Source organism: Megascapheus bottae, unplaced genomic scaffold, assembly GCF_031878675.1.
Source record: "Megascapheus bottae isolate mThoBot1 unplaced genomic scaffold, mThoBot2.hap1 HAP1_SCAFFOLD_50, whole genome shotgun sequence".
NCBI classification, from domain to species: Eukaryota; Metazoa; Chordata; class Mammalia; order Rodentia; family Geomyidae; genus Megascapheus; species Megascapheus bottae.
In genome coordinates this window covers 1790713-1809668 of record NW_028327837.1, presented here as the reverse complement: position 1 = coordinate 1809668, position 18956 = coordinate 1790713, and the positions used below count along the sequence as shown (strand labels likewise).

At 38.9% G+C, this 18956-nt stretch overlaps 1 protein-coding gene and 1 pseudogene across 2 annotated transcripts in view; both read left to right on the top strand.

The window, feature by feature from the left end:
- Positions 1 to 12318, top strand: part of LOC150039056 (uncharacterized) — a 341232-nt gene extending 328914 nt beyond the window's left edge. Inside the window, exons 11-16 of the mRNA XM_090328058.1 lie at positions 2660 to 2855; positions 4774 to 4906; positions 7349 to 7486; positions 10378 to 10451; positions 10810 to 10984; positions 12223 to 12318. Of these exons, the coding sequence (XP_090184184.1) occupies positions 2660 to 2855; positions 4774 to 4906; positions 7349 to 7486; positions 10378 to 10451; positions 10810 to 10984; positions 12223 to 12303 (797 nt within the window). The 3' untranslated portion in view covers positions 12304 to 12318. The remainder of the gene's footprint in view (positions 1 to 2659; positions 2856 to 4773; positions 4907 to 7348; positions 7487 to 10377; positions 10452 to 10809; positions 10985 to 12222) is intronic.
- Positions 12319 to 14654: 2336 nt separating this feature from the next.
- Positions 14655 to 17693, top strand: LOC150039055 (mitochondrial carrier homolog 2 pseudogene; annotated as a pseudogene). Its single transcript, XR_016534547.1, has 2 exons — positions 14655 to 16108; positions 17619 to 17693. The product of XR_016534547.1 is annotated as a mitochondrial carrier homolog 2 pseudogene (transcript).
- Positions 17694 to 18956: the final 1263 nt, after the last annotated feature.

Sequence of the window (18956 nt, the reverse complement as noted above, 5' to 3'; positions counted from 1 at the left end):
ATGATTCCCACTGCATCGCTCTCAGTGGAAAATCCCTCCTGTGTCTTTTCACTGTGCTTCTCCTCTATGCTCTCCCATTCTCACGGAGGGTCACACCTACAATACTACAGGAACTTTAGGTACCTTTCACTTTCACCCCAACTTAGGAGACCCTAGTCAGCTCTGTAAATGCTAATCCCATATTTAGTGCCTACCAGATCTTTTCAAGCCTTGGTTCAAAAGCCAGCTACTGTTTCTCATTGCTACAGATTTCTCTAGATTTCTCATGTACCTTCCCATATCCATACAGGGGTATTCTTGCAGTAGAGCATTTAGTTTTCTTTTGATTTTTTAGGTGTTACTGATGCCTGATGAACTACACATGATATGAAATTTACAGTTTATTTTTTCACTAATGTATTCCATATATGTTTATTCATGGCCACTAAAGGAGCGAATAAACATCACTCACAAAATCTCTTCATGCTCCTTTTGTGACTTTATTGGGAGCTTTCCAAAAGCCAGGCAGGGTGACATGTATTTGTTTTGTTTTGTTTTTTGGCCAGTCCTGGGCTTGAGCTCAGGGCCTGAGCACTGTCCTTGGACTTTCTCAAGGCTAGAGCTCTACCACTTGAGCCTCAGCACCACTTCCAGCTTTTTTCTATGTATGTGGTACCGAGGAATTGAACCTGGGTCTTCATGCATGCAAGGCAAGCACTCTACCACTAGGCCAAACTCCTGGCCCCGTCAACATGTATTTGTAATCCCAGTGCATCTCTGGCTAAGACTGGATTTAAAGTTTCAGACCAGCTGGAACTACATAGTGAGGCCCTATGTCAAAACAAGTGGGGAGGAGGTGAGTGGCAGAAAGGAAAGATAAAGTAAGGAAATTTCCAAAAGTTATGTAAATTCTCATTGCCATTAGCTATTAACATCAACATTACTGGTTTCCTTTTCTCTGTTTTTACAAGTACACTGTAATGTGACATTGGTTGTGAGTTTTAGCATTTTAGCTGGTCCCTGCCCTGCTGCATATCCAAGTCCTTTCATTGCATCACAGATGCATGCTGATGGTTGCTATCCTGCCAGGGCCAATTCTATTTGTGTATCATCTTTGGTGAATTGTCTTTCCACAGCTCATCCTGAAGAGTTCAGATCACCGTTACTCTAACAGCTTTCATTTTCGAGAGGATACATTTTTGGCTTTATTTTTTAAGCTCTTAATATGATCACTGTGTGTGTGTGTGTGTGTGTGTGTGTGTGTGTGTGTGTATATACACGTGTGTACGCACATGTGCAGAAAGTCTGGAAGTCTGAGGCTCAAATGCTTGGCATTTTGCTTTTGGTTGGTTCTGTACCACTTGAGTCTAGGCTCAACCCTCTGGGGGTTTGCTAACTAACTGAAGATAAGGGCCTCCTGTATTTATTTACTTGCCCACCCTGATCCTGTGAGCCTCCTGAGTATCTAGGATTATAGGGTTGAGCTTCAGCATCCAGATCTATCAGCATATGATTTCTTTCTTTTATTAAGTTCTCCCAAGTGCAGAATAAAATGTATCAGTTGGGACTACTGAGAAAACTACAGAGTAATCACGGTGGTTAATACATGATTAGTTATGCTCATCAACCTTCTGTATGATTTCTGTAATTTACAACTTGATTTCTTGAGCCCTATTTTTGGAAGCAAGTCACTTTCAGATAAAGTTGGTTCTTTCTGTCTTGGTTTCATAAATTGTTAAGATATTTCAGGACAAGATTTATTGAGGGTTAATTCTGCCCTGTTGAAGCAAGGCCTTTCTGATGTCCTCTGTTCTATAAAGACAGCAGTTCCTGGCAGTGTGTGAACAATAGGTAGTTTCCTGTCATCTCTTCATGTGTTTTATTCCTCAATGCCAGGCCCCTTTCTGAACACACGTGATCCACTGCTCTGCTACATATGCAAGGGGGTCCTGTGTAGCTCTCCTGAATTCCCCTTGTTCCTCTCTGAAATCTCCAGTGCGCTGTCACGTGACACTCATCCTCCTCGCTTCCATCAGCCTGTTTTCCTCACCACTGCATCTTGGGAACCTGGAGTATGCACCACCCAGCTGTCTTCTTTCTGTGCCTTGGTCTCTACCCCTCTCACAGAAGGGCCTGGGCACTGGGAATATTTTCTTCACTGTCTCTCAAGGACACCCCTCTGCAATAGTTTAGCAGTGCATTCACTGACTCCATTCTCTCAAATATGTTGTCTTCAAAGTGCTTTAGTGTGGTTTGCTTGAATATTTTTGGATTGGCTTCAGGCAGAAGCATAGCTCAACACAGTTTACTCCATCTTAGGTAGAAACAGACTGCCATGAAGCATCAATAACTATTGTAGATTGGATAAATATCAGCTCATAATCTCTCTTCCTGTCTCCTTTTTAGTGTTTAATTATCAGTGTAGCTATTTTCTTCTGGAAAGTACTCCTGTGCCTAATAAATTCCTAGAACAAGGAGAAAATGCATCTAGTTAATCGACAGTGGTCATTTTTCTGCCTTTCCACTGCCCTAGGCTCTAAGCTAACCCAGAACAGGGATGTAACCTGCAGAGCTTTGTACAGTGGTTTCATATGGGGTAGAGTGTCCAGAGTGAGAATGAGAGATTATGGGTACATGTGGTCCTTTATGTGCCCAAAGAATTTTTTCTGTTTTCTTTCAGGTCAGCTATTTCAGACCCAGGATGCAATTCACTCATATAAAATATCTTCACAACTTAAAAAAAGACAGCGTAAAATACATATAAGAATATGTTTGGAAAATATATTGAAATGCCAGGAAAAGGAGCGAGCAGAAAGCAAAGTATTATCACAGTTACAGTGTGAAGAAGCACAGGCAAGAGAATTTTGTCATTGGAGGTATGTATCTAGTTGTGTGGAAACATTTGAGCTCCATTTAAATACATACAGAAAAGAACTTTTGCTGTGACTGACTTCCCTCTCACTTTCTTCAGGGTTTTGTTTTGTGGTGCTTGATATTTTTTGATGAGTTATTTACCATTGATACATGAAGTAATTAAAGGAATATTTTTATTGCCAGTCCTGGGGCTTGAATTCAGAGCCTGGACACTGTCCTTGGGCTTTTTCCTCAAGGCTACCCTCTACCTCTCAAGCGACAGTACCACTTCTGGCTTTTCTATGTATATGGCACCGAGGAATCAAACCCAGGTGTTCATGCATGCTAGGCAAGCACTCTACCACTAGGCCAAACTCCCTGCTCCGGGAATATTTCCTGAACCTCAATTTTAATGATGTAAACAAGGTAGAACAGACATCTCAGTATATTGCAAAAACTTTTTTTCCAGTCCTGTAGCTTGAATTCGGCCTGGACATTGTCACTGAACTTTCTCAAGGCTAGCACTCAGCACCACTTCCAACATTTTTTCTGTGCATTTGGAACTGTGAAATCAAACCCAAGATTTCTTCCATGCTAGGCCACTTCCATACTCTACCTCTAGGCCACACTCCCAGCCTGCAAACTCTTTTTGAACCCTAATTTTTTTCATTAAAACTGATACTGATGAAGAATATTCTTCATATAAGTAATTTTATATATTTCTAATTATTTACTTTCAATAAATGTATGTGTAACAAATATGTCTACCTATGTAAAACATGAGTAGATAAAGACTTTGATCAATATTTCAAAAATACTCATAGAATGTTTCTATTTTTCACAGTTCCTTACAATATACAATTGTCATTTCTACTCAGTAAAATGTTTTTAAAAATTATATATTTATTTTTCTACAGCTGGTTCTGGGGATTAAATCCAGTGCTTCAACTGTGTTAGATTCTTCTGTTTCTCTGAGGCTGACAGGAGCAGTCACTTATTCTCACTCAACAACAATGAAAGAAAAAGTTGATTAGAAAGTGGTTCTTTGGGGTGGGCGGGAGTGTGACTTAGTGGTAGAGTACTTGTCTAGCATGCAGGAAGCCCTAGGTTTGATTCCTCGGTGCCATATATATAGAAAAACCAGAAGTGGTGCTGTTGCTTGAGAGGTAAAGGGCTAGCCTTGAGGAAAAAGCCCAAGGACAGTGCCCAGGCCCTGATTTCAAGTCCCAGGACTGGCAAAAAAAAGAGTTCTTTAATTATTTTATCTACTATCCCTATTATATATGCATATATAAAAATTAATCTATGCTAAAAAAGTTACTGTTTTATTTTAGTAACTATTGTATTATTTAAGTTTATCATTTAAGTTGTTCCTAGTATTCATACTGATATTAATCAGAGACACTGTTACATAAAGGAAACATGGAAGTGTGGTTGCAGATATTAGAAAACTTAGCTTGGCTTGGGGTTCTGGTACTGGGTAGATACATGTTGTGTGAAAATATCTTAAGGGGCTACCTTACACTGCAAGTCATTCTTTGAATTATTGGAAAGATTGTATAAAGATAAAACTTTTTTGTAGAAAATGTATGCACATTTGTGCACATTAACCTTAAAACTTATTAGCTACATTGTGTTACCTAGTTCAGTTGAGAGAACAGTAAGATTATATAAACATGACTTTCATCTCTTATGAATAATATTAGAGTTTCATTTTCATATTTTATGCTAGTAAAAGTAGCTTCCTAAGTAACAGAATTATCTTTCATTGTTCCTTTTCTACTGTGGTAGCTTTTGGAAGAGATTTAAGTGACATACTACAGAAGGCTAGAAAGGAAGGGATCATAAAAGTTTTATTATGGTAACATGTGAAGAGATATCGGCCAATGAGCTTTACATTTTCTAACAAAAGAAATTTTACAACTGTATTCATGTCTTAAGACTAGATGACAAGAAGACAAATGCACATTGCTCATCTGAACAAAACAAGGAAAGACAAGATAATAAAGAAGGCAATCAGCAACCTTGTGCATGTGATATGGAATTAGAGACTTTACGAAATGCCTTGATTCAGGTAAATAAATCTGCTACAGACATCCAATTGCTATGTTTATTTCATTTATTTCATTGCCAATATTATTTTTTGTATCCCTTTGATTTAGTATATTCAGCAGGCACCTGCACAAGGAACTGCATAATTAGGCAATTTCATCACTGCAAAACCATCAGAAGGATGCACTTCCACACACTTAACACACCTGCTTCATCAGTAGACTTGCTATCCTGCGGGTCCACCTTTGTATGCCTGGCCTGTGTTTGACCAAAGCTCTGTATGTGATTTGTTATTGTTTCACTTAGGCAGGACACAGTGTGTCTCCTTCTAGAAATAATGATATTTAAAACAAATAGTTGGGACTAATTCTTAACATCTAACATATGTTTAGTATATATTATCCCTTCCTTCTTTCCTTCCTTCTTTCCTTCTTTCTTTTTTCTTTCTTTCCTTTTTCATCCTCTGCTCCCCTCTCCTTACTTTCCCTCCTTTCTTCTTTCTTCTTCTTCCCTTCCTTTTCCCTTCTTCCTTTTTTTTTGCTAATCCTGGGCTTGAGCTCAGGGACTGAGCACTGTCCTTGGGTTTTCTTAAAGCTAGCACTCTACCACTTGAGCTATAGCACTACTTCTGGCTTTCTTCTATGTATGTGTTACCGAGGAATCGAACCTAGGTCTTTGTGGATGCTATGCAAGCACTTTACCACTAGGCCAAACTCCTGGCCCCTCCCCCCTTTTTTGAGCAACTGAAATTGAATTTAGAGTTCGAATTTGTTGGACAAGTACTCCACTGCTTCAGTCACATTACCAATCCTTTCTTTTGTTTTTTGCGTGAGTGTCCTGAGGCTTGAACTCAAAGCCTATTCACTGTCCCTGATCTTTTTGCTCAAATCTAGCACTTTATCACTGAGCCACAGCTCCATCTCTGGTGAGGTGTGTGTGTGTGTGTGTGTGTGTGTGTGTGTGTGTGTGTGTGTGTGTGTGTGTGTGTGTGTAATTGGAGAGAAATATCTCACAGACTTCTATGCTATGGCTGGCTTTGAACTATAATCTTCAGGTCTCATCTACATGAATTGCTAAGATTGCAGGACGATCCACCAGTGCCTAGCTGCCAGTCCTTTTTGTGATTTAGTTGCTTTTTTTTGGTATCCATTTTGCACAGAGATGGCCACAGACTATGGTCCTTCTTATCCTTGCCCATCATGTACTGGGATCTCGAGTACATTCCAACATGCCTGGCTTGCTGGGTGATAAGGGAGACTCATTACATTCCCTCCTACACCTCCTTCCAAAGTCTACCTCTTACCTACCTAGTGTGAGCTCCTGTGGCAGACCCTCGTGTTCTATGTTCTTTCTTTCTTTTTCATTTTATTATCAGGGTGATGTATAGAGAGGTTGTGGTTAGATTTGTAAGGTAGTGAGTACATTACCTCTTGAACATTTTCCCTCTTCCCATGTTTTTCTCCCACTTCCCATACCTCCACCACATCCCAAGTTGTAAAGTTCATTTGCAACGTATTTTCTTGTGAATATTCCTTTTACACTGCTTCATCCTTTGGCCTTTGTCTCAGCATCTTGCTTTTCCCCTTTCCTTCCCTGATTCAAATAAATAAATAAATATATGTATAATACATCAGGTACCAAAGTCAGATACAGCAACAACAGGTGATAACCAATAAGGGAAAAAAGAAAAAAATAGAACAATAAAAATAAAAAAGCAGAGTAAAGAAATAGCTTCACATAATACATTAAAGGCATCAACCACAAGGACTTATCTCTTTTTTCCATATCCTGAAGTTCATTTCACTTAGACTTATATTTCCCTCCTTCAGTGTATATGTTCTAAAGGAAGGAGTAGAAGGCATATTGATTTTAATCACTGGAATAAATATTAATATAGGTATTTTAATGTTAAAGCTTTGAAAGTATAATTACACTAGTCAAATATTTTGTAAGGTGATTATGTTTCACAGTGGAATCTCATCTCTGACCGTATTAAAGAATTATTTTTGATTGTTGTCAACATTTTGTCATAGGAGAAATTAAAGTCTATGTAAAGTATATTGGATAAAGGACCTTAAATTGTCAGATGCGCAGGTTAATACTTGTAATTTCTGCTAGTCAGAAGGCAGAGATGAATAAATCACAGCCTGGTAAAAATCAGGAAGCCCCAATCCCAGGAAATAACTGGGGCCTAGTGAAGCTTTCCTTTAATGTAAGCAACACAGGAAATATCAGTAGGAATATCATGGCCCCAGCCGTGCCCCCCCCCAAAAAAAACAAAATAGCTTAAAAGTAGAGATGTGGCTCAAATGGTTGAGCAATTACCTAGCAATCAAGAGGCTTTGAATTTGAGCCACATTACAAGCAACAAAATGGTGAATTAAAATAAGCATTGTTTCAAATTTAAGATCTGCTCCTCCCAGTTATAGTATGACACCAAAAAATTAAGAAAATGTATTTCTAGCTTTCAGAAGAACAAAAAGAAATCAAGAGGGAACTTTCCAAACTAGCAAAAGACAGAAGATTAGAAACTGAAATCTCATCAAATTGTCTTTGCCTGCCCAAGGAGATACAAATGGAGCAACAAAAACTGAATTCTGAGGTATGCCCTTTAGTCATTTCCAAATATTGTATGATTGTGCAGATGGACACATTTTAAGAACCAGCTCTGTGTGTTATGGAATTGCATGTGTGTATGCAATTGTTGGTCTCATCACATGAGGTATAGTGCAACAATGACAGGATGACATTCCCAGTGGCCTCAGCCAAACAAGAGGTTTTTGGGGGGGAAGGGGGAGGGGGAGAGCCATCCAGGGTTCCCTTGCCCAGCAAGTCACAGGCTGTGTTCAAAATACCGCTATTGCCAAAATCCAAAGACAGCCAGGCACAAGTGGCTCATGGCTGAAATCTTAGCTACTCAGACGACTGAGATTTGAGGATCGTAGTTTAACGTCAGCCTGACAGAAAAGTCCCCATTAGACTCATCTCTAATTAATGACTCAAAACTAGAAATGGAGTTGTGGCTCAAAGTGTAGAGTGCCAACCTTGAGCAAAAGAGCTCAGAGACAGTGCTCAGGCCCCAAGTTCAAAGCTCAAAAAAAAATCCAAAGAGAAAAGAGAAATTTGTAAATATTTTCCAAGAAGAAAATGGGTATTTTATCTTTTGTATCAAAACTCTTGAAATCAACCACTTATATTCTATGTTTTGATGTGTGGTGTGGACGTTAATTTCTTCCTTCACTTGTAGATAAGAGAACAGGGAGCTGGGATGAAACCCTACTGTAAAAGTCATTTCCTTCCTTTGAGAAGAGCCAGCCTCTACCTCACATAACCTCCTATTTCAGTCAGAGAGCTTTTGGGAACAGTGATGTGTCACAACAAACACTCAAGCTGAGTCCCTTCCACAAAACCTCATTCTCATCCCCGACTCCATATTCACTTGGTTCAGTATTTCAAGATAACTTGTAAAGAAATGATTTATGAATTTCCCCTGAATTGCAAATATATCACATTAATTTTTCTCTCATTTTACACCTAGAATAAAAGGCCTGAAATATTAAGCATACATAAAATCAATAAGTAGTTGATAAAATATCTACATTATGCTATTGGATTTCTTTTTAAAAGAATATTTATGTTAGCTGGGCTCGGTGGCTCACACCTGTAATCCTACTCAGGAGGCTGAGATCTGAGGATCGCAGTTTAAACTCAGCCTGGGAACTAAAGACCATGAGACTATTATCTCCAATTAACCACCAGAAAACCGGATATAGCACTGTGGTTCAAGGGGTAGGGCAGTAGTCTTGAGCTGAAGAGCTCAGGGCAGAGCCCAGGTCCAGAGGTAGGAGAGTAGCCTTGAGCCAGAGAGCTCAGGGACAACACCCAGGCCTAGAGTTCAAGTCCCACAACTGACAAAAACATACTTTTACTGAACAGTTGTCATTATTAAGGAATTGATACTAATGGAATCATTTATTCTCAAAAAATTGACATACCAAGGTTTTTAAGCAATAACTCTTAAGCAATTATATATCAAAACCACATAAGGTAGTATAGGGTACCTATACTGTAACTGTACTAAGGTAGATTTTAAATAAATGCGCATGGTTTTCTCACAGTGGTAAATAGAGACCTTGTTTCCTTTACTAGATATTACCATATCATCTCACCTACAGAAAGAACTGCTAAAAAAAAAAAGGTATACCTCTCCATTTTCTGCTAGGTCCCATTTTACTTTGCACCTTTGCATCTGAGTGCTTGCTAAAGTTGCCCGTCATGAGCCCTGTCTTAGAATGAATTGCTTTGAGGGGAATCTTGACTTTAGAGTAGAGTTCAGCATTTCAGGTGCATGGCTTTCCCCTGCCTCTGATTGTCAGCTCCATTACTTGCCATCCAATGGAGAAGTGCCATTGTGCTTTCTGCTGCATGATCATGACCCCCTGAATAGCACTGAGAACAAGACATCTATCTCTTGCTTCCTATGCCTAAAACCACTGCTGCCTATGGCACCTGTAGATACTTGCTTTAGCCATGGGGATTGATTCTGAAACCTTATGCCCTACACTTTCTGTAACTGTTACTGCTGTGAAGAAGGATTGGTCTCCTGAAGACTTCTCCCACCCACATGCCACTTCCTAAAGGATGGCATGTTATCAGAATATAAAATGTGATCATATGCAAATGCAGACAGTTCTCTGTGCTACTGGCCCTTTCTGGATGTTTCCTAGCTTAACATTTCCACAGCCAGTGAATTCTATACTGTTCTGATTTTCATGGCACCAATGGAGAATTGAAGACACAGGCATTACCTTGCATAATAACACATACTAATTAGCTGAGGAGGGTGGTTCAGAGGCAGGCACTGTGCAAACTATGAACATGCTACCACTCACACTCTGAGATGCAGAGCCCATTTATTACAGAATAACATGCTATTCCATCCCAGCGTAGCCTAGTTCTGCATATTTGTATATGTGAAAGTTTCATATTCTATACAATGTGTTAGTGCTTTAAATTCCAAATATAAATGTTTTCCACAAACACTTCCCCATTTTGCCAATTAGAATGTCTGATAAAAAAAACAAAGCTTAAAAATAATGTTTGAGCAAGAAGTAAAAGGAGAATCTCTTCAGGAGGAGGACTGGGATCATGTAGAGAGTAACAGGAGAAGCTAATAGGAGACATGATTAACATAAAATATGTGCAAAGAAACCCATTGTTCTAATACACACTCAAAACATTTTTAGACTACAAAAGTTCTAAAACAGGGTCATAATTATGTCTGTACAAGGCTAGCCAGTATAATTGTAGGCTCTGTGGACCCTGTGAATTCCTTGAAACTGCCTTAGCGAAGTACACAGTATGAGCCCTAAAGTGGACCAGAACAGCATGGGGATGAAGGGGTCTCACAGTGCTTGAAACATGCCAGCACGAAAACAGTTGGTGTACAAAAGTGCACCAGAATGTTGCTAAAATGTTTCTCATCTCTTTTAGTTGCAAGAAGGAAAGGAGGAAGGATGCACAGAAGCTGTACCAAAGGCAAAGGAAATGGAAGATGAAATGCAAAAGTATAATTGAAGCAGCATAAATTACATACATCTGTGTGAAGCTAAGGAACCTGCATTCTGAGTTCCTAAAATGCATATCCAGGGGTTTTGGAAGTAGTTCAGTGGTTGGGAAGATGGTTGGATAAATGGGGGCTTTTATAGGATCCACAACAGAACAAGAAGAGAAACATGATATGTGTATAACATCTCAAGTTAATCCTAATTTTGCACATTTTATATGAAACAAAAGTATGATTACTAAAATCTTTTGAGGCATTTCAGAATTTCTATAATCATTTATTTAGAACCTTGTTTAAAATTATATGAAACATTTAAAACTGGATATGTGGAAATAATTATTTTAAAACCTGCCTTGTAGGCTTGTACTTCAAAATTTCCTATTGAAAGCTACTATAGAAAAGAAAACAAAGAAAATTGAAAGACTTCAACAAAAGCTGAAAAGACAAAGGGCAAAACTGCCAAGCTCTCCTTTGGTGAATCTCTTCCCAAAGTCTACCACACTAAAGAGGAAGACTTCTTTTTCCATTGTCAGAGTAAGGAATGTTTAAGTCAATTTGACAAAGGTTATTGATGGCCGTATTTCTTTTCTCATCGGTTGTGGGGCTTGAACTCTGGGCCTGGCCACCGTCCATATCCAGCTCAAAGCTACAGCCATAGTGCCAATTCCGTTTTTTTACTGGTTAATTGAAGATAAGAGTCTCACAGGACTTTTTGCCAGGGCTGGCTCTGAACCTTGTTCCTAAGATCTCAGCCTCCTGAGAAGCTAGGATTAGAGGCATGAGCCACTGGTGCAGTATTTCTTGTATTCACATTGTGCTTCATCCTCTTTACAGCTGTTGTGTTGACTTGATGGCACTTGAATTCAAAAAAGTTGATGAAGTTTGTAATAAGATGCCAAGGAAACTAGATCATTGTAAATGAAACTTTTATGCTCACTTAATTTTATCAGTGGTTAAATTTTGCCATCTAGAAATTGGTGTAATATCAGTATCAGAGAGTATTTTTAAATTAAAAAAATAAATTTATTGTAAAGATGATGTACAGATGAGTTACAGTTACATAAATCAGGTGATGAATACATTTGTTTTTGAACAGTGTTACTCTCTCCTTCATTTTCTCACAAGTTGTTCCCTCCAGATCTCCTGACCCTCCCCGTAGTTTAGTACATTTACAACATACAGTTTTTGATATTACAAGAAATTTAAGTAAAAAACAAACTTGTACTAGAGTCCTGAGTTTGTCTTTATAATATAATATTTCAGTGATGTTTTGCAGAGGAATCATTTGTAATCTGAATTCCTCATGAAGAATGCATGGTATGTCCCTAGGGAACACTTTTCCCTCTAGAATGTTTTTCTCTCTGGCATCTGAAAAGAAAACCTAGCTGAGCATGATGCTACATACCTACATGAACTCAGCCCATGGGAGCCAAAGGGAGGGCAGCTTCTGTAGGTGGCTGTGGGTGCATAGGGAATTAACATTTCCCTATCTCAAAACAAACTGGGCATGCTCATAATCATGTTCATAATCTCATGTCTAAAATCTCAGCTACTTAGCATTGTTTAAGCATTGTACTCAGTAGATTGTATGTTGAAAATGAGTTGTACAACTTGTGGGTGGGAACGGGAAGGCGTGACATTGTCCAAGAAGAAATGTACTCATTACCTGACTTATGTAATGCCAAGCATTCTGTACTTCCCCTTTCTAATAACAATTAAAACTGAATATTAAAAACTAAAAAATGAAGAAACTATTTCACTTGGTTCATCAGACTTTCCAGGTCTTTCTTAAACAGCTCATCTCAGTAGAAATTTTTGAATCATTCAAGATGCCGATGTGTGGAGAGAACTGAAAGCTACATAAGAATTTAGCAGGAGAAAGTGTCTCCCATCACCCATGCTTGCTCCTGTAATGATCAAGAACACAAGATGGCATGGGGAGGACTCGATGCGAGTAGTGAGGTAGTTGTCTCCAGGAACTGATTCTGGATATAGTAGCTGTTTGCATGCAGTTCCATTATACACGTAGACATTTGTGATGACTGATCTCTCTGAAGGCTGAAGAAACACTGAAACATATGAATTAGTGCCATTTAAGTGGCATACTTTGATACACAGGACAGGAAAATACACTGATAAAAGGTTCTCCAAACCAGGTACTGATGGCTCACTCCTGTAATCCTAGCTACTCGATCAAGGTTCAAAGCCAGCCCTGGCACAAAAGTCTGTGAGATTCTTATCTCCAACTAACCACTAGAAAGCTGGAAGTGCGCCATAGCCTTGAGCTGAAGAGCTCAGGGACACCGCCCAAGCCCAGAGTTCACGTCCCATGACCACCAAAAAAAGAAAGAAGAAAGTAAAAAAGTGTCCTCCATGAAAGAGACTGCCAGGTTACATCAGATACATCAGGTTCTTAGAGAAGTGTATTAAGGAATTGAAAGTTATAAAACGTGAAGTTCTACTAGTCATGTTCAAAAATAATAAGGGTTTTGTTTTTGGTAATTCCCAAAGATGTGAAGTAGACATGTGGCCTAGGTTTATTAGCCACTTTGATCTCTTCTAAGATTCAAAAGTTCAATCTGAGATCTATCCAGCTGTATCCCTAACTCCTCCAGAGGTGCTCATGTCAGAGCCCATTAGCCAGGGATTCTGGGTGAATTTATTTCACAGGCACTGTGTTAACATGGAAAAACCAATCAAGAATAGGCTCTAGATATCCAACCCTGCAAATAATGCAGTTGAATATATGTCTGAAAGAAGCTTTAGAACAAGACCATGGCAAAAATAGGTCTCTAGAAAACTGCTCACCAAACAGAATAGGGGCAAGTCCTATAAAAAAAAGTCAGGGATTGTGGGTGAAAGCCAGACAAAGAATGATATTCAGCATCTTCAGGAAGTTTGTCCTCCTACACACGAGACCAGAAAATCACTGCTCACAGCAACGTGAGTTAGAATGAACAAGCAACATGTGACACCATCTACAGAAGGGACCTCGGCATGTAAAGGATTTTGTAGGTTTGTCTACAAGTACAATGGCAGGAACAAATACCATAGAAGTATAAATGATCTCCTTAAATAGGTAAGGGCTGGAAATGTACATGAGGGAAATGAGTTTAGCCTTGAAAGGCTATGGAAACTGGAAGGGGAGGGACCAAATGTCAGAGATTGCTGCAAGTTCAATAGGAGTGGCCAGACGCACAAGGGAAAGGTGTGGCCACTGTTTGTAAGTGGAAGTGATGAGCAAAGCCAGACGATTCCTCTGCTTGGGATGGCTTTCCACGCATGCTCCGCAGAACTCAGCCTCCTGATTGTCTGGGCTTACAGAAGTGAGCCATTGAAATCATTGTTACAGTAGCTGTTTTCATGAAGTTCTGGGCTTTGCATGGCCAATGCTGTAATGCTTAAATATGTATTTTAATTTGATTTAGAGCCAAGGGCATGTTCAAAAGGGTTCAGAAAATTTAATAGAAAATCAGATTGAATGCAGGCTTAAAATGTTTCTCAACTAAAACAAGGACAAGAGATGCACAAAATAGAGATTCAACATTCCAAGGAGTTCTGTGTAGAGAGAATAACCCATAGAGAGACTCAACAATATGAACTCAGCAAGTAAGTAATAAACTGAGAATGACAGAACATAATCCAAGGTCAGTGACTGTGTTCTAGAGAAATGGTTGATGAGATTAGTAGGCTATGAGACATAAGTACTATGACTTTGGAATATAATTGTTAGTAAATTAACTTGTAAAATGTTACTCAAACATGGGTACTATTATTTTCTTTATATGGATTTTCCCACTTAACTCTCTTATATGATGAATTTATTCTCTTAAATTATCTGCTACATATTCAATGTTAGTAATTAAGAAAGATACGTTGTTGTAAAATTCCTTTGCAGATTTGATATAAATAGAAATGCTGAATACACCTGGGTTTTTTTGCAAGATTCTACCCTAATTATTTCTCATGGGGATATAGCAGAAAAATACTATTAACTCCAAGGTGTCAGACACTAGGGTTAGTCTTCTAAACTAAGACTGGAATTGGTCAATTCAGCGGCTGCATTTTTGTGTGTGGCCACTTGAGGGAGGCTGGAGATAAAATGCCTTTAGTGTCGCTCATCTGGGTGGGATATGTGCCTCTTCTTCCAACAACAGGACAAAATATTTTTGGGCAGCAAGTACGTCAGCTTCCTGGTCTCTTTTGTTATGCTCAGCACATTGCAAGCATCGACGGGAAGCATGGCTTGTTCTCAGGCTTAACTCCAAGACTGTGTTCAGGAGCCCTTGGAACTGTGGTCCGTAGACACAGGAACTGGAAGTTTCCATAGAGAAGCCTCATGTTCCTTTGACCAAGTTATCAAAGAGACAACTCGAGAGATGATGGCTCATTGTGCTGCTACCCTCATTACACATCCCCTCCACGTGATCACTCTGAGATGTATGATACAATCCATTGGCAGAGAATCCAAATACTGTGGACTTTGTGACTCCATAATAACTATCTTTCGGGAAGAGGGCTTGCTGGGATTCTTTTCGGGTCTCATTCCTCACTGCCTAGGTGACATCATTTCTCTGTGGTTCTGTAACTCCCTGGCCTACCTCGTGAACACCTATGCACTGGACAGTGGGGTTTCTACCATGAATGAAATGAAAAGTGATTCCCAAGCTGTCACAGCATTCTTTGCCGTATGTTGACCTATCCCTTTATGCTTGTATCTATCTTATGGCTGTCAACAACTGGAGGCTTGCTGGTGGATCCCCTCCTTACTCCCCACTGTATACTTCCTGGATAGATTGCTGGTACATGCTGCAAAAACAGGGAAATATGAGCCAAGGAAATAGCTTGTTTTTCTGGAAGGTCTCCTGTGGGAACTCTTATTATTATGACCTGAGAATGTTAATTTGAAGATGTGAGGCAGGGACAGTGACATTTCTATAGTCCCAGATGCACAGAATTATGGGAGAGAATGTTGATTTCTATACAGTGTGGCATGCTTTTTAAATAATCATTTAATCTTGGGAAAATGGAAAAAAAATGCCTTTGGTGTTTCTCTACTGCACTGAAAGGAGAAATGAAGAAGGGGTTAAAATATTTCCTTGTTCAGTGTGAAGGCAAGTGGAAGACAGAAGGGGCAAGTCCTGTCAGGCCTCATTGAAGATAGATAAAAGGAAGAAACTGCTCAAGAGCTTTTAAAATGATTTCTGATCCTGCATTCAGCTCTTATTCGTCCCAGAGGTTGTGACTGAATTATAACAAATGCTCGTTTCCGCTCATAGTATATAGATAGATGATGAGACTGAATGTTTTGTAGTTCTTGGGAATATTATCTAGAAACTTTTAATTTGATTTGCTGAAAGGAAATTGTTCCTTAGGAGTTCTTTATTGACTAACGAAATGCTGGTATTTGTCCTTGGCAAACTTCACAGTACTGTGGACAGCATGAAGGAGGCCATTTAAGGAATTTCCTTGGTGATAGCACACACTCAGTCTCTTGCCCATACTCCTGTCACAAGGCCTAGCAGCGAGGGCTCTTCTATGGAAAACCTTCCACGTGATGCAGAATTGAAGGGAAGTTTCCCTCCTCGAGAAAACCATGTGACTTCTTCCTCAAATGCATACACTTCAGTTGAGAGCCTGGACCAGTACCTGAGCAGGGTCAATTGCATTTCAATATGTTCCACTGGCTTGCAGTATTTGAATGATTGTTCTTCAGTTTTTGAAATCCTGACTTGTTTGACTGCTTTGTGTTCAGTTAATATTGCTACCATTCAGTGTTCATAATAGAATTGGAGATCTGGGCATTTTTTAAAACTTCAAGCTCTCATGCTGAATCTCTACAGTTATTTTGTTGTTGTTGGTGGTGGTATGTCTTTGTTGTTTACAGTGGTGCTTCCAATATCCTCCATACCTGTGCTCTCCACTCTCAGAATAATTTCAACATTTGTTCTGGTTTCATTCATAGTTATCAAATAGTATACTTAAGAGCATTTCATACATGTCCCATACCTTCTTCTGTCATGTCCTCATTCCCCACTGCTGTCCTTTCCCCCAAAAGTTCCTCTGGTACATTCCTATTATTCATCTTTAAAGTCTAGATTTACAAGATAGAGAGAACCAGTGACATTTCATTCTCAGTCTGGTATATTTGGCTTAACATGTTAAGCTCTGCTGCTATTTTCCTGCAAATGATATTATTTCATTCTTTATAGCTGACTGATTTTCTGTTTTGGCCACATATTGTATTTATGCATGTGCTCCTTGATGAACAGGTACTTGTTTTGATTCTGTGTTTTAACTCTTTTGAAGAGTACTAATATAAGCACAAAGGTACAGTGAGAAAAGATATGTTTTGTGTAACTTGCCTCTATAAGGATATGGAAATTGGCATTTTAACTTTCTGTGGAAGCTGCATCTGAATTGGTTTGGAAATGAACACTGCTGTCTAGACATATCACTGACCGTGCTTACTACCTGCGTGACTTCACCTCACAGAACCTGATTGTCCTGTACCATCTCAAGCTTACCATCCACTCTTGAACTCATATGCTTACAATGTCAGCAGAGAATTTTATAGACCTGTAAACTTAAAAACTGAACTTTGTTTCATGGATAAAATTGTGTCATTTGTTGACCTACATTTTTTGTTGTTGTCAGTTGTGGGACTTGATATCTAGGCCTTGGCGTAGTCCCTGAGCTCTTTAGCTCAAGGCTACTGCCATATCCCCGAGTCACAGTGCTACTTCCAGTTTTCTGGTGGATAATTGGAAATGAACAACTCATGAACTTTAGTGCCCAGGTGGCTTTGAACTACAATCCTCAGATCTCAGCCTCCTGAGTAAGTAGGATTGCAGGAGTGAGCTATGGCACCCAGCTACAAAATTTCATAATTACAATGTTCTTGACAAGAACAAGTTTTCCTAAATAACATTTATTATTCTCATTCTTTTGGAAGTGATGATATATTTCCATTGAATTTTAAGGAAATAAGTGAATTTTACTATACTCTATTTCCAACTTCCTGTGCCACACTTGTGAGCTCTATTCTTTGTCTTTAAATTCTCAGTCATACCATCACTAGAATGCCTGATGGATAAGTGAGTAGTAATAAATAACTTCCATGTTAGGGATGGCGAGCTTAAATTATCAATTTGTTTCTCCTATTCAGATTCTGCGCTTACTGTCCTCCTCTCATCTATAGGTGTCATGTAACCATTTCATCCCACCTTGTGATACAAACCCGGTAAGTCCCCGTGTGTGCACCCCTGGAAATGTGCAAACTGTGACACATGCCAGTCACTGCTGAGTGTGTGAGAGTACATTGATGACAGTTTTGCTATTTATCCACTGTTTGAATATTTCTAGACCAAGATTAAAAATTACAGCAGCAAAATATTTATTGGAACACATAGACAAATATGTCATGTGACCCAGCTGTTTAGCCATTTACATCAGTGAGCCTTGGCTCAGAGCTCTGATGGGATACTCTAGATGTTTGAACACACAGAGAAGTCACACAGGTCTGGGTTAAAAATGAAATTCAGCCACATCTTCCTGTTCAGCTCCTGCCCAAATAGGCTTATGGAAGGAAAAAAATGAAAGATGCCCAAACATGTTTTAATATATAATTCATGATATCCTAGCTGGATAGTGTTTGTTTTGTTTTGTTTCAGAGTTTTTCATCTAAAAAAAAAAACGAGGCTCCAGGTATTCATGATACACAGTCATTTACTGGACTCATCTGGCACAAATGAGGAGCACACAAAAACTTTCTACTTCCCCATTGTTAGGCTTAGCACAAATGTGGAATATTCTCCTTAGCACTTAGCAGAAAGATTAGAGAATTATTTTTCAAGAAAATGATGATTGAGTATGAAAAATGAATACATTGACCCAAGCAAGATGTAGGGGAAAATAATTTACATAGTTGGAGGCAAGTAGGTTTTTGCTGATTTTTAATGGTATACAAATCATAGAATGTTTACATAGAATCTAACGGATAGCATGTATGCACGATTATGCTGTGTGGAATTTGACTTTTGACTTTGAGTCTTTGATATTCTTTTATTGTTGGGATAATGTATAGAGGGTTACAGTTACATTCATCAGTTAGTAGGTGCATTACTTCTCACACATTGATACCCCTTCTTGTGTTTTTGCTTCCATTTCCCTCTCCCCACCCCCTCCCAATCATCTTGTTTTCCCTCTTCCCTTTCCTATTTCAAATAAACAAATAAACATATATATAATATACCAGACAACCAAGTCAGATACAGTAACAATATGAGATTAACCAAAGGACAAAAAAGAAAAGAGAAATAGTACATTAAGAACAACAATCACACAAGATAAAGCTCTTGTTTCCATATCCTAGAGATCCTTTCATTTAGTCTCATCCTATATGACTTCAGGTACCTAGGTTTTATACTATTGTAATCATCTGCTAGGAGAGTCCTAGATGTGTACTAATTATTACAAATGAGGGAAACCATTGAGCCTATAGATT